This window comes from Lichenostomus cassidix, chromosome 3 (assembly GCF_008360975.1).
Source record: "Lichenostomus cassidix isolate B80296 chromosome 3, HeHo_3.0, whole genome shotgun sequence".
In the NCBI taxonomy this organism is placed as follows: domain Eukaryota; kingdom Metazoa; phylum Chordata; class Aves; order Passeriformes; family Meliphagidae; genus Lichenostomus; species Lichenostomus cassidix.
The window spans coordinates 107646669-107660477 of record NC_139483.1 but is presented as its reverse complement, the minus strand read 5'-3'; the positions used below and the strand labels follow the sequence as shown (position 1 = coordinate 107660477).

Below are 13809 nucleotides of genomic sequence, written 5' to 3'. Positions count from 1 at the left end.
ATACCTAAAAGGAACACTGCCTTTAGATTGCAGTCTATGATTTAAGTACACTAATTCCTTAAAAAACCCTGTTAAAGTGTCTATTGGATTTCCTCCAGAATTTAGTGTGGATTAAACAATCTATTGAAGAAAGAAAATGTGATACAGGAGATTAGCCCATCCACTAACAACTCTTCCTTTACGAATGGATCACATTTCCTACTATCTTTGATTCCCTTCCACCCACCTCAAAGTGACAACAAAATCCCAAACAAAACAAAGCTAAAAACATGTTAAACGTTTTGAGTAGCATGTTTCAAACAGTCTTTCATGTTTTGTCATTAGTTTTAGAGACTACTAGGAAAGAAAATAGATAACACTGGCTTGATACCTGTATATAATTCATGAATGTATTCTAAAATAAGATTTTGATTTTCTTTTTTTTAACATGGAAACAGATCAAGAGTTCCCAAAATATAATAAAGTAAAGCAATAGAGAGAATTACTTTTTATATATAACACACACACTCCAGTTCATGAATTACAGTCTAGTGATAAAAACCAAAACATGTAGTCAGACGAAAGGCAAATATTTGATTACAGACACAGATTCCTTGACAGATAAGCACAGAATCAGATTTGCCATTGTCTACAACAGAGAACTTCATACTTTTATCAACTTGTGTTGTTCTTTAGACCAGGAAAATACTATGCTGGAAGGACAGAAGAGAATGCAAAGTTGAGCACATAACCCATTCATTCAGAAGAATGCTGTTATCTATTTCTGTGTGTACAAGCTCAAAGGATTTGCTTGCCTTTGTGCAAAACATAACATTTTCCAAAAATAAATAAGTTAAGAGATTGAAGAAAAGAAACCACCAGTTTCCAAAATACGAACAGTGGTTGGGTACAACTGTTCAATGACACAAATTCACAGCTGGGGGGAAATGGGTCTTGTTCATAACCAAATTTGTAGAAGGAAGTGGTTTTTAATTAGGTTTTAATTTCTTCACATTGCAGGGCAGAAAGGAGCAGAAGGAAGATTGGGAATGCTGCAGTTCTGAAAAGAGGCTCCATTAAGAAAGAAAGTAGAATTGCAACTAGCACAGGATAAAAATTTCATTATTTCTTAGAACTTTCCATGAAATCCTGTAAGTGAAATGAAGCCCTAATAGTGAAATATTAAATAAAAAATATTAAAAAACACATGAGCCACCTCAGCATCAAAAAAACTCAAACCAAAGCCCCCAGCTTGCAGCACTGAAAGGGTATAGAAATCACTCTACAGATATCAAATTTCCAACAGTCATGTCCACTGTGTTGATGTCTAAAAACAGATGGAAATTGGCTCAAATACTTGTCTGGAATTGTGAGTGTGCTCCCAGCACAGTTTTGCCCTTGACATCCAGTTGCCTACAGGAAACATGAGGAAGAATTGAGCAATTGAGCATGAAGAAGGGTGAAGGACTGCTCTCTGCATTCACTACGGACTGCATTACCAAAAAAAACAGGGTAGTCCTGCCCATCCACTGAAAATTTAGCCAAAAACATAGACTTTCATGCTAACACAGCTACACTGCTTCTTGATCCCACCTAGCTTCATAGGAGTCACGTGGCACTGCGTTTTGTAATGCCAACAGAATTGTCTATAACTGTATGGACCAGAAAGTAGGACTTGAAAGGACAGAGAGAGGAGCTTATACTCAAACACGTTTGCACAGAATATTTTAATTTCATCTGTAAGCTGTGTTATATGAAATGAGTCTTCAAATGTCATTGAAACAATTTTCTAATGAGAAAAATAATGAAAAAGGAAAATACTGTTGTGAAAAATGTGCATGAAATGTTTATAAATAGAATTTGCTTTCTACAGGAAGGAAATACAAATACATGGCAGACAGAAAGATCCATAACTACCCTCCTGTAATCTTCCTTCTCAGCATGTGTGCTTAGATATCAGGAAACATTTGAAGGAATAGCAAAAATATGGAAATAAGACTTCTTTAGACCATCTGGCCAAAAGAAAAAAACATGTAACAATGATTTAATATGCAGCATGAAAAAGGCATCAGACCAGCATGATGCATGAAATGCTTCACGATTTTCTCTGTTTGGTATCAGTAAAAGGAAAGAATTACCTCCATCCGTTCCTGCTTGACATCATCAATCTCATCATCTTCAAACATGGCCAAGAGCTCTCCAGTCTGGTCAATGGAGTTGAGAAAGTCTTGGGCCAGCTTCTGCCGCTTGTTGGTGTTATTGCTGTTGAATTTGTCTTCACAAAAACAAGCAAAGAACAACAAACTTAATCTATTTGGCTTCTCCAAACATCAGCTGATGTCCCTCAGAGTGACATGTTTTAGATTCAGCACTGAGCAGAAAAGGTCTGTTCTTATTGTCCCACTCATATGAGTTGTGTTACCTGAACAAGCTGATGACAGTAAGAGCAAAACATCATCTTTCGTATTTTTTAATATAAACAAGTAATTTTTCATAATCTAGAGAAAACTAATCTGCTGCCCATGGATCATTACTTCTCACCAAAGAATCCATAGTATAAAAGAAACAACCCCTCTCTGGCAGAAAGAACTTGAGCAGAATATATTGAGGAAATGTTCTTCCCTGAACACATGCAGAACATCCTCATTACCTACAGCCTCTTGCAAACCCTGACACGAGCATTAAGATGCAGTTCCAGAGGTGATGGACCACTGCTCTGCAGTAAAACCAGGAGAATGCTGGCAAGATGATCTCTGTTGTTCTAAACAGCAGAGCAGCTACAAAGCTGTTAAATTCACAAAAGAAAATTAATGGCTTTAATTAGCTAAGCCTGCTAGAAAAGGCAATCTTTAATTCCAGGATAAACTGTGTTTAGGAAACATTTCATAAGCATCTAAAAGGCTTAAGAAAATTATTTATTTGCTTTAAGTAGTGACCCAAGCTAAAGTATTAAAACCCCAAAGCTGTCAGGTAAGAAGCTGTACTGCCAGAGTGCAGTACAGCTTCATGCACAACATGAAACACTTTCATATGTGGTGAAAATAAAATGCCACAGGCGAATTAAATCTCAAATGCCCTGACAAAAACTTATCCACAGCTTGACAAAGTCGAAGCAAGAAGTACAATGTTTACCTAGCATCAATGTGGATGCTCAGAGGAACCAAACACAAGGAATTCATTGTAAGGGGAAAAAATAATAAAAGGCTCTGAGAAAGGAAAATAGTTAAATACAAAAAGTTGTGAATGGAACATTGCTAGATGTTATAACAGTATGGCAAGGTTTAGATTTGCTATGATAAGTTTTAACTTGACTTTTTACAATGGAAATGTTAGTTCTAATATCAATATAAATCAACAAAACTTTATACCAGGAAATTATATGGCATAAATTAATATATTTTTAATTCAAAGAGCTTTTCCTTCAAATGCATTGGTTATAAAATCTCTGACTTCCACATGGAATGCAGAAACCAAAGTGTTTCCCATCATTTAAACTACAGACTCAAAGTATAAAATATTAAACCACACTGAAAAAAACCCACCCAAGTCATGTATTAGTATTCAGTGACTTCAGATTTTAAGGGTTTTTCTAAAAACATGTCAAAACCTTTTGATAATAATTTAACAAATGTCCATTCAATTGCAAGTGGTGCATTTAAAATACAGATGCTGAAATCAATTAGCCCTTTAATCAGCATCAGTTCCTTACTTCAACAGAGTTCTGACATTAAATAGTCTCACTGATCATCTGGATAGTAGATGCAAATGCTTACATATTTCAAATAGAAAAGCAAAGATTTCCAACAAAATTCCTCTAAAGAGACTATTTTTGTGTCTTTATCAAGCAAGACATTAATACTTTGCATTGAGCTTCTCAGCACTTTTACAAGACAACAAGCCTCTCCCAAATTAAGTAATTTCTTTTTTTCTACCTTCGAGGAGGTCATCTTCTTCTATTCCTTTGACAATTTTAGATTTGTAGTCTCGAAAAAACATGTATTTAAGTAGCCTTCTAAGCTTCTTCTAAGAGAAAAAAAATACATTTCTATTAATAACTATTGCACAGTTATTTCTCATTTAATAAACCTTTTAACAGACAAACATACAAATGTGTAACACATTACTGAGTAAATATAACTTTTAAAAACACTTGTCATTTTCAATTCTGCAGAAAATCCATACAAAGTACCTCCAGGACAGTAGCAAATCCATATTAAATATTATTTATTTGAGTTTCTTGGTACTTTTCTGTGAGACAGAAATGAGTCTGGCTTTCAGAAAGGAGAAAGTTGTCAATCAGGCTTCTTTAGGGCACTCTAAAATGTTTGCTTAATTTGGAAACTCTAGTCTAGAAATGCACATTTCCATGAACTTTGACTCCATGTTAACTGCTGTTTTCAGTACAGCCTTACGGATTGTATCAGATAAGGAAACTGCAATTTATTTGCATATTTTAGTGGGGCTTAATTTTGAAAAGGTTTTGGTCATTAAGTTTCACCTGTCAAATGTGGAAAGGCAAACAAAGAGGAGAGAAAAGAGTTAGAGAAAGAGGGAAACTGAGGAAGAAAAGAAGATAAAGAAAGAATAAATATTGTAATTAAAAATAGTTGACAGTTTTTTAATAATTTTGAATTTTGAGTAGAGAAAATTGATTTTTTTTTCCTTTGTTGACCTGCTTTACTTACTATCCAGAGAAAGCAAGGCCATCCCTAAATTTGGAGATTGTAATGGGCTAAAGCAAAGGAAAAATATTATAAAATACAGAGGATTTATAGACATATTCTAAATTACATAGACTTAGTCTAAATTACAAAACCATAATGGTCACACTGTGAAACGTCACATCCACACCCTTCATAACCAGGAAATAAGAATGACTGATTTTTAATTAAAAGGATATAAAGGATAGGGATCAATATTGATACCTTACTAAGAAATATTTTTGAGCTCTAAGGTACATCACCCACCTTAGAGCTTCATGGAAAAACCTGTTGATAATTGAAGCTACAGGAAAAAAACAATTACTATTTTAGATATTATAGAATATCATAGAATGATTATAATAGATATTATTGAATGATTATAATGTGCTCGATGAAATACAATTGCAGAGCAGCTATACTTTTAAATAAAGCTATTCATGATGATGGATTCCTTTCCATAGGTTAAGAAAGCACTCGAAGGCACAATAAGCAGCTGACTACATAAAATAAGAAATTTCTGTCTAATTACTGTACCTTATCTTTGCGCATTAAGAAGAGGAGATCTTCAGCAGAGATGACTCGAGCTCCTCTCATCTGAGAAACTTCAGCTGCTTGCTGCAACTAAAATAAATGAATAAATTAGGATGGCTTTTTCAGTCTTAATAACTTTATTCACTGGGGTTTGTTTTAAATAAATTCAGATAATGTTTTGCATGGTCGTCCATAGGAAAATACAAGCTGTGCACTAAAATACAAGCTGGGAGTCTCAAAGGTGTCACTCACTCGAGTCTTGTTTGCCAAGAAGTGAATAACAATTCTATGAAAAGCCTGAAAGACCTTTGACAAATCTCAAGCAAAAGCTTTTTTGTTTATATTTAAAATGATTGCTTTAAAAAAGTCCTACAGCCCCCCCTCCCCTCCCCCCCTTTTTTTTCTCTTAGCATAGAAAATGAACATATAATTCTCTCAGGCAATGTAAAAATGCCAAATTCTTGCCATAGCACTTTATCTGCGACTGTGGAAGGGTGGCTGATCCCTCTCCCAATTTTTTAGAATAACAAATATTAATTTTAAACAGCTTACCTAAGTATTTTTTGAAAGAAACTCTACCCCTCCTTGACTTAGCATTAGTACAAACCAGACTCACATGAAGAACTTTTTTAGGCATGCTATTATTTCATTTGGGAGACAGAAAATGAATTGATAGGAAACACCGATTGTATTAATGAAGGAATTGAAAAACTTTATTGAGCAGAACAGGCGATTCAGCTGTGAAAGTGATAAAGATGGGATTGAGCAAGGAATGACAGAAAAATTGATAAGAGGTGGCCAAAGGAGTGTGAAGCAATGGACTGTCCTCACATCCATTGTGACAGTGCCTCCAAAGGCCCCAAATGCCTCAAATTGTGCTGCAAAGGGCAAAAATTTCTTTGTAAGGGACTAAGTCATCAGCTTTCAGTAGGTGCAGGTAATCAGGGTAGTTTATACACAAATGGATCGTATGATAATATCATATGATTATATCAAAGGGTTCACCAGAAGAGAGTTGGAAACCTTGTAACCTTGGTTAGAAATCTTCACAAGCTGATGCTTATCAAAGTCCTGGGCTAAGGAGGTTCAACTCAAATGCATGGAAGAATTTAATGGGATTTGCTCCTTTCACCTCACTAGTGCTTGGTTTTGGCAGAAGATGATCATGGAATTATAGAATGGCTTGGGTTGGAAAGAATTTTTAAAGGTCATCTAGAAAGAGCAGGGACATCTTCGACTGGACTAGGTTGCTCAGAGCCCTGTCCAGTCTGACCTTGAATGTTTCCAGGGATGGGGAATCCACCACCTCTGTGGACAACCAGTTTCAGTGTAAAACATAATGGTGTATTGACTGAGATAGAAAGGATGCTTCACAGCATAGAATGCACTTTATCCTCCAAATTAAAAAACATTGCCCAAAATGCAAGATTTAATTTTAAGTTGTTTTGATCTTAGCCTTGTTAACCCTCCAATGGAAAACTGACAGCGAGCACAGTACAAAAGTCATCAAAGAAGAGACACCTTCAAAAATGTTTGATATTAAAATTCATACACACCTGCAACACGATCAATAAACAGCAAATTATGTTCAAATATCGCTATATTCTTCTTTAGAAATGCATTAATGCACCTGAAAATAATTTAAAGAAATCCTATCCTTCATACTCACACTAGCAATGGTTTCACTCAGTATCACTGGCTGAATAAGTGTATTATTAATCTGAGCTCCCATGCTGCTATGACTTGAAATAGGCCTATTCAGAAGTTAAAAAGATCAACAAAAACAGTAGCTGTTTCTAATATCCAAAGAAGGGGGGGGGGAGGGAAATTTTCACTTTGGCAAGTGTTCAGTGGGCAAAAGATTCAGTCCATAAATCATAATACTGGACTGCATTAATTTTTTTCCACACTAATCACACGCACACAAAACGTTAACTGTATCTCATATGCACAACACAAAACATACTGCGTGAAGAGGTTCAGATTTTCCTCTTGGAACCCTCTCTTGGCCCTTGCAGTCACTGAGACCAGAGAGATTTCAGGAATTCAGAAGTCACAGTAAATAATCTTACTTGAAAAATGTAAGAATGTGAAAAATGATAGCTCTATTTTTTGGCATAAGCAAAACTGTTTCTTATTCTGATTAGTTTGAGGGCACGCAAGCTACTTATGTTTCTGACATAAAATATAAAGAGTTGGATAAAAAAAAAATTACCAAGAACGAGCCAATATTCCTCTCTGGTGTAAATCTATTGCAGTTAATGGATTCATGCCAAGGCTGACTTTGGCCCCACTGAGCTTAAAAGTGTTAGAAAACCTGACCTTAGCATGGTGATAACACAACACAGCTTTCCCAAATATCATGTAAAACAATGGCAGAAATATCCAAAGGGAAAGCATGCTCTAGTTCCCTAACATGCATAAGGATGATCTCTTGGCCCCTTCCAATCCAAACCATTCCGTGACTCTCTAAGACATAAAGTTCAGAGATGTTAATTTCTGTGTGTAGCTGAAAGACCTTATTTTTCCAAATGATGAACATGTGACAATGACATTTATAGCAAAGATTGTGTGGGAGCTGCTTGAAGGAGCCTTGCAATGAAGGAAGGGAGAGTAAGGAGGAATGGCCAAATTCACATCCCATTTGCATCTAAGTAAATCCTGAATAAAACTGTTTACTTTAATGGAGTTATTCTGGGTTAAACACAAGATCAAAATCTGGAATAATATTCTCAGTTTCTACCAAAACAATGAAAACTTTATTCTCGTATTGCCTCGACTTTTGCATTTATTTTATTTTAAGGAACGGACACACAGCATTTAATTTTTTTGGCTTTAAAGAAAGCAAAGTACGAAAATAATTACTTCCTGCACAGTTATAAAATATGGATTATTTATTCAAACAGACCATAATGAGTTCTGCATTGGTACACATATTTACCTGGGAAACCAGGGTATGCTCAGGTAAATATGTATCCAAGCAATTAAATAAAAATTACGTCCCACACAGCCGAGGCTGGGGGGAAGATGTATTTATAGTTTAACGCACACATAATTGACTCATTCAAACCACAACGTGAGTGCTTTGCTATAATTAGTATTATAACAAACTGTCTTATTTGACTGTCCCAGAGTTGCCATTAATATGCAATAAGCCCCGATTCCTTCATTTCCGGAGCTGAAGGCCTTGTTGAGTCATTAGGTGATGAAGGGGGATTTCAGGAAGCTGTGCCAAAGGAATGATCCATCTCCGAGCACCCGAGCATTTGTCATTCCAGAAAAGCCCTTCTCAGTCAGGAGGTGCCTCAGCCTCGGCTGCAGTGGGAGCACAGAGGAGTTTCACTCGGGGAGCAGCACTGCCCAGATGATGGTGGGATAGAAATGCTGCAGAAAATTTTCATATATGAGGTTACCTCATGGCAACGGTGCAGTTATGGCAAGAATTTCCCACCTTCTCCCTTCTCCAAGCCTCGGTGCCAGTCACAGAATTTGAGGCTGCAGCAGTTCCAACACATTCACTTGTCTTCTCCTAATTTTTTTTAGTTTTTAAATTACTAAGTCCACGTTACAAAATATTTTGTTTGGGATGATACTGACGAACAGCAAACAATCCAAATCACTCAGCTTTTTTAACAAAAACAGGGTAAATTTCCTAATACCAGCAAACAATATTTGAGACCTCAGAGTCTGAATGTATTTTTTACTACAGAGGAATTATGAACCCCTAAAAGTGAAGTTTAAATAACGGAAGTGTTGAAATGAATTTAACTATAGGAGCGCAAATAGTTCTGTTAATAATTAGGAGTTTATGAAAAATAAGTGTATTTTACAATTTTTCCCATTACAAAGGAGGTAGTATATACAGTAACTATATTTTAAATCCTAAGAAGAAATGGCTGGGGAATAATATTTTAAAATGTAATCATGGGTTTAATGACTTTATGAAGTTAACTTTCTTGGCAGGATGAACTGAAGTATGTTAACAGTCACCTTACGGCTATTTTCTTTTTGCAACTTCTGCAAATTATAGATTTGTTGAAAGGAGTATTCATTCTCCTGTGACAGAAGCACAGTTACTTCAATGGGACTGTCTGCTTTTTTTTTTCCTCCATAATTATTTTTTCTTCCACTACCTCCAAAGTCAACAATCACCGATACTTCTTCTACAAAACCGTCTTGATGGACAAACAGACAAAAAGCTGGAAAACCAACACACTGTGTTGTGACATAATCCTCCCAGTTAAACTGCAGGACGGAGTCGGAATGGTGATGTTTGCATGCCTTGGAACTGCTGGGAGCCAAGAATAATGCTGCAGGAGCTACGATTTTGTTTTCATTATACAAGAAAATTAGATCATAGTTCACCTGGGTGAATTTTTTTTTCAGAGGCAGGAAGGTTGTTTTGTTATTAAATATGCATTAAAATGTTCTATTTTCTCACCTTCTCTAGGTAAAAACAAAACAATTATAAAATTACCAAATAATATTCTGAATTAAGATAGAGTCCTGTAAATACATTCCAAACAGAGCACCCGGATACCTTCATGAAGGAAACTAAACAGAAGAGGTAAATATAGGTTTTCACTTCAAACTTTCCACATAGTATCTCACAGGTTACTAATGCTGACACCTGAGCTTCTCATTCTAACACACACAGAGGGAAAACACTGAATTTGTTTCCACAAATCAGCACAGAGATGTGCTTTATGCACTTAGCACATCCTGGGCAGATAATTACATTATGGAGCCCATTACAGCACTCTGACAGGCAATGATTCAGGATCACTGCACAAGGGTTAACCAGCATGACTGAATCATCACAAGCTGTCTAAACCAGAAAACATCCATCTGCAGATTAAAATACAATCAATTTTCTTCTTCTTAGGTATTTGGTTTCAAATGTAAGTGGTTTTTTACAGAAGACCATTTAACATAACGCCGGGTGATTATGTGTGACCTCAAGAAGATGAAGCTCTGTGTCACATTTTGAGGCTTTAGACAATCAGGGAATCACAGAATTGTTTAGGCTGGAAAACACCTTTAAGATCATCAAGTCCAACCATTCCCCCAGCACTGCAAGGCCACCACTAAACCATGTTCCCAAGTGCCACATCCAACATCTGTTAAATCCCTTCAGGGACAGTGACTCCACCACTTCCCTGGGCAGCCTGTTCCCATGCTTGACCACTGTCCTAGGTTACAATATAGATGTAGTTAAGTATTCTGTTACCACCAGCTGTGGGCCATTAGCTATTATCACCTGCTAATGACCCACCCCAGCTGACAGACAATGGGCCATCAGGGACCCACCGTGTGACTCATGGACTTATCTCACCCTATTGTGAGATGCTCCACCCAGGAGGGAAGAGCCAAGTGTTCCCACCTGTATATAACCTGGCCTTGGAACTGCCTGAGCTAGCCCTGTCTACTGGGTTCCCAGAGGACAAGAGCTACCACTGGACCTTCAGCTGGAGACTAGACCTTCACAGGATCGCTGCTTCAACTGGACTACTTCAGTTGGACTGCTACCACCACCCTAACAGGGTGTCAGGTTGTATCTGACCTTGTCAGTGCTTTTCCTTGTATTATTTCACTTATTGTTAATTTTTCCTATTAATTTTAATATTGACTTGTGATTCCCACTGGTTTTTTTTTTCAAACCAATACAACCACCCTTTCACCAAAGAATTTTTTCCTAATATCCAATCAAAACCTCTCCTGGCACAACTTGAGGCCATTTTCTCTTGTCCTGTCTTGCTACCTGGGAGAAGAGACCAACCCCTAGCTAGCTTCAACCTCTGTTCAGGGAGCTGGAGAGGCTGATAAGAGCTCTTATCTTATGCTTCACATACAATGAATCTCAGTCCATAGAGATCATGAGAATAAGAAAACACGAGCTCATACCCCATACCCTGGCATTTACTGAGAACTTGTTTTCAAGGATATAATTTACTATATTTGTCCCTTCATGAAAACTTTTTTCTTGAGTCCCTGAAGCAAGATCAATTGCTTCAGCTCACCTCTTGATTTCCAGTTCAGACAGCTCGGAGAGCTGGATCTGGATACAGAGTCTGCAGCCAGTTCCTCATAGCTGAAGAATAACTACCCCAAAAGCATCTTTGGCAATAAGTAGGTCCCACAAGGACTCCTTCCCTCCAAAAGCATAAAGAACACATCTAAAGGTCCAATGCTTTCAACATCAGGGGCAACAACCAGCTGACGTAAAGTGAAGAAGTCAGAATGATCCACTCATGGGAGAAAACAGCCCCTTCCTTCAGCTCCCTTCAGACTGAAATTGGGTGAAAATCAGTCCTAGGAGCTCCAAAGAACAGCCCCACACCCCAGCCTGCACTGTTTTTAGCACACCACTGCTATCCAAGAGCCCTACAGATCACTATGATGAATGTATTTTCTTAATATTCCCATCTGTTCAACTGAATATCTAATATAAATTTAGGCATCAGCATCTCTCTTCATTTGACTAACACCTCACATGCTTCTTCTGATCATAGAAAAGGTTTTTTGGTTGTTCTTGGTTTTTTGGTTGTTCTTGGTTTTTTGGTTGTTCTTGGTTTTTTGGTTGTTCTTGGTTTTTTGGTTGTTCTTGGTTTTTTGGGAATGTATTCAGTACAATCAGAGAAGAAAAAATAAAACAAAAGAAGGTACACACTCATAGGGAGCAAAAACAGCAAAAGAAGAACACAGACAGCTTGTTTGAGCTGATGTTCATGTTACAAACCAGATCTTTCTAAAAATACGAAAGAAAAATTAGAAAAAAAAATCAGAAATACATACAGAGCCTTTAGAAAACTACATGTAGTCAGCCTGTGTAATGGAATGAGCCAAAAGGAAAATGCACCATGCTCCTGGGCTCTGTTACTTGTTGCATCTATTGGAGACAGAATGATTCCTTCAAAATTATATTAAATAGATTACTAAGGAAAAAACCCCTAAGTAAATAGTAAAATTAATACCTTTATTTTGCAAAAGACAAGCTTAAATCAAAGTATTTTTTATAATGTCTTCTTTATAAATAATTTAAGCTAAATTCTTAAATTAAAGCTTGTTTTTCCATTTTCTGTCACAGAGGGAAAAGAATTTAATGCATTTGTGAACAATAACTACATTTCAACTTTAGCTTCAGGCATGACTTTTTCCTATTTTTCGTTCTTTCAATTCAAATACCAAAATCAACATTTGGACCAACATTTTATAGCTGTAATTCTTCTACTCTCCAGGAAACAAAAGAAACCCTATTGCACACCTGACATTTATAGCAGGTAACACTGACCAAACTAAGCGAATTTATACCAACAACGTTAAAACCATAAAGTCTCTAGGCACAGAAAGGTATTCAGACTCACTGAACTCAGTTTTAATGTGGTCAAATTATTCAGTGACTACATAGGTGTTAATTCAAGATTTGGTGTGTCACGGGGGATGGTCACTGCTGATGTTCTCTCTCACTGCTGGTGGTAACAGCAGGCAAGAAAACAAACTTGGAAATTTCTACTGCACCTATTATTATTACAAGGGAGGGGGAAAAAAAGCTTGAAAAATATCATTCAAGTGGAAATGGAGTAGTGTTCTTTAAAACGAGCAAGAGACTGTGAAAAAAAGCTTTGTGAAGTGTGAACTTCATAGATATGAAAGATACATTAGCCAATATGAAACTGAAAAGTTCTCAAAGCCAAATGCCTTCCAACCTCTTCAAACAGATCTCTCCATTTCTGAAGATGAGTGCAGATGTCTTCTGTTATTGACTGTCCATGTTCTAGGATTGTCAGGGTATTCTAAATGCTGAGGTAAATGGTGCCATCCCTTTGTAAATCACTGGCATAACATTTTCCTGTATCTAAACTAAATAAATGATGAAGTTTTGAAAGAAACTATTGCAGAATCATACAATAGTTTGGGCTGGAAAGGATCTCTAGAAGTCATCTAGTCCAAACTAAAATAAAACTAACTGTATTTGGACTGAAACTTTCCCAAGGAGCCATTTCATTTTCACAGCAGTATCACTGTAGCTATTCTGAGTTGAGGATCTCAACATTAACTGCTATTTCCATTTAAGTTATATCTTTGAATGCCTTTATGCTACTAAACATTACTTTTAAAAAATAAGAACACACAAACTTTTTATCAGTAAATGCATTCACATTTTTAGTAAAGGAAAAAAATAAATTAGAATTTACCATTCTTGAGAACTGAAGACAATATTATTTTTGAATATTTAATTTATTAATTCAGATTTATTTCCTGTCCATCAATTATTTTTATGTCTTTTCTTTCTCTAATATTACTATGTCGTGCAAACCAGCAGAGGTTTACATTATCCCCCAGCTTCCTGTCCTTTGGTTTCAAATCCCAGAAGAAACCACCACTCAGGATTATTCTTACACAGCTTCCAAGGCTGGAAGCAGAAAAAGCCCTGTTCTCTGTTGATTGAGAGACCATCTAATATAAACAGGTTCCTTTCTCCCATCGCTGTTGAGAGCACCATTTGTTTAAATCTTGTATCCTTATGTTGCTCACACAGGAAAATAATCATTGCCTTATATTAGTTTCACCAGAACACTAAATAAATACTCTTCCT

The 13809-nt window shown here is 36.5% G+C and overlaps 1 protein-coding gene across 3 annotated transcripts in view; it reads right to left on the bottom strand.

Annotated features, from left to right (window-relative positions):
* The window catches only part of SUPT3H (SPT3 homolog, SAGA and STAGA complex component), a 253319-nt gene that overhangs the window by 79948 nt on the left and 159562 nt on the right, over positions 1–13809 (bottom strand). For all 3 annotated transcript variants that reach the window (XM_085057066.1, XM_085057067.1, XM_085057068.1), the window contains 3 exons: positions 5217–5303; positions 3912–4002; positions 2118–2254 (listed from right to left, as the gene is read on the bottom strand). In XM_085057066.1, coding sequence (XP_084913192.1) covers positions 2118–2254; positions 3912–4002; positions 5217–5303 — 315 coding nt within the window. The remainder of the gene's footprint in view (positions 1–2117; positions 2255–3911; positions 4003–5216; positions 5304–13809) is intronic.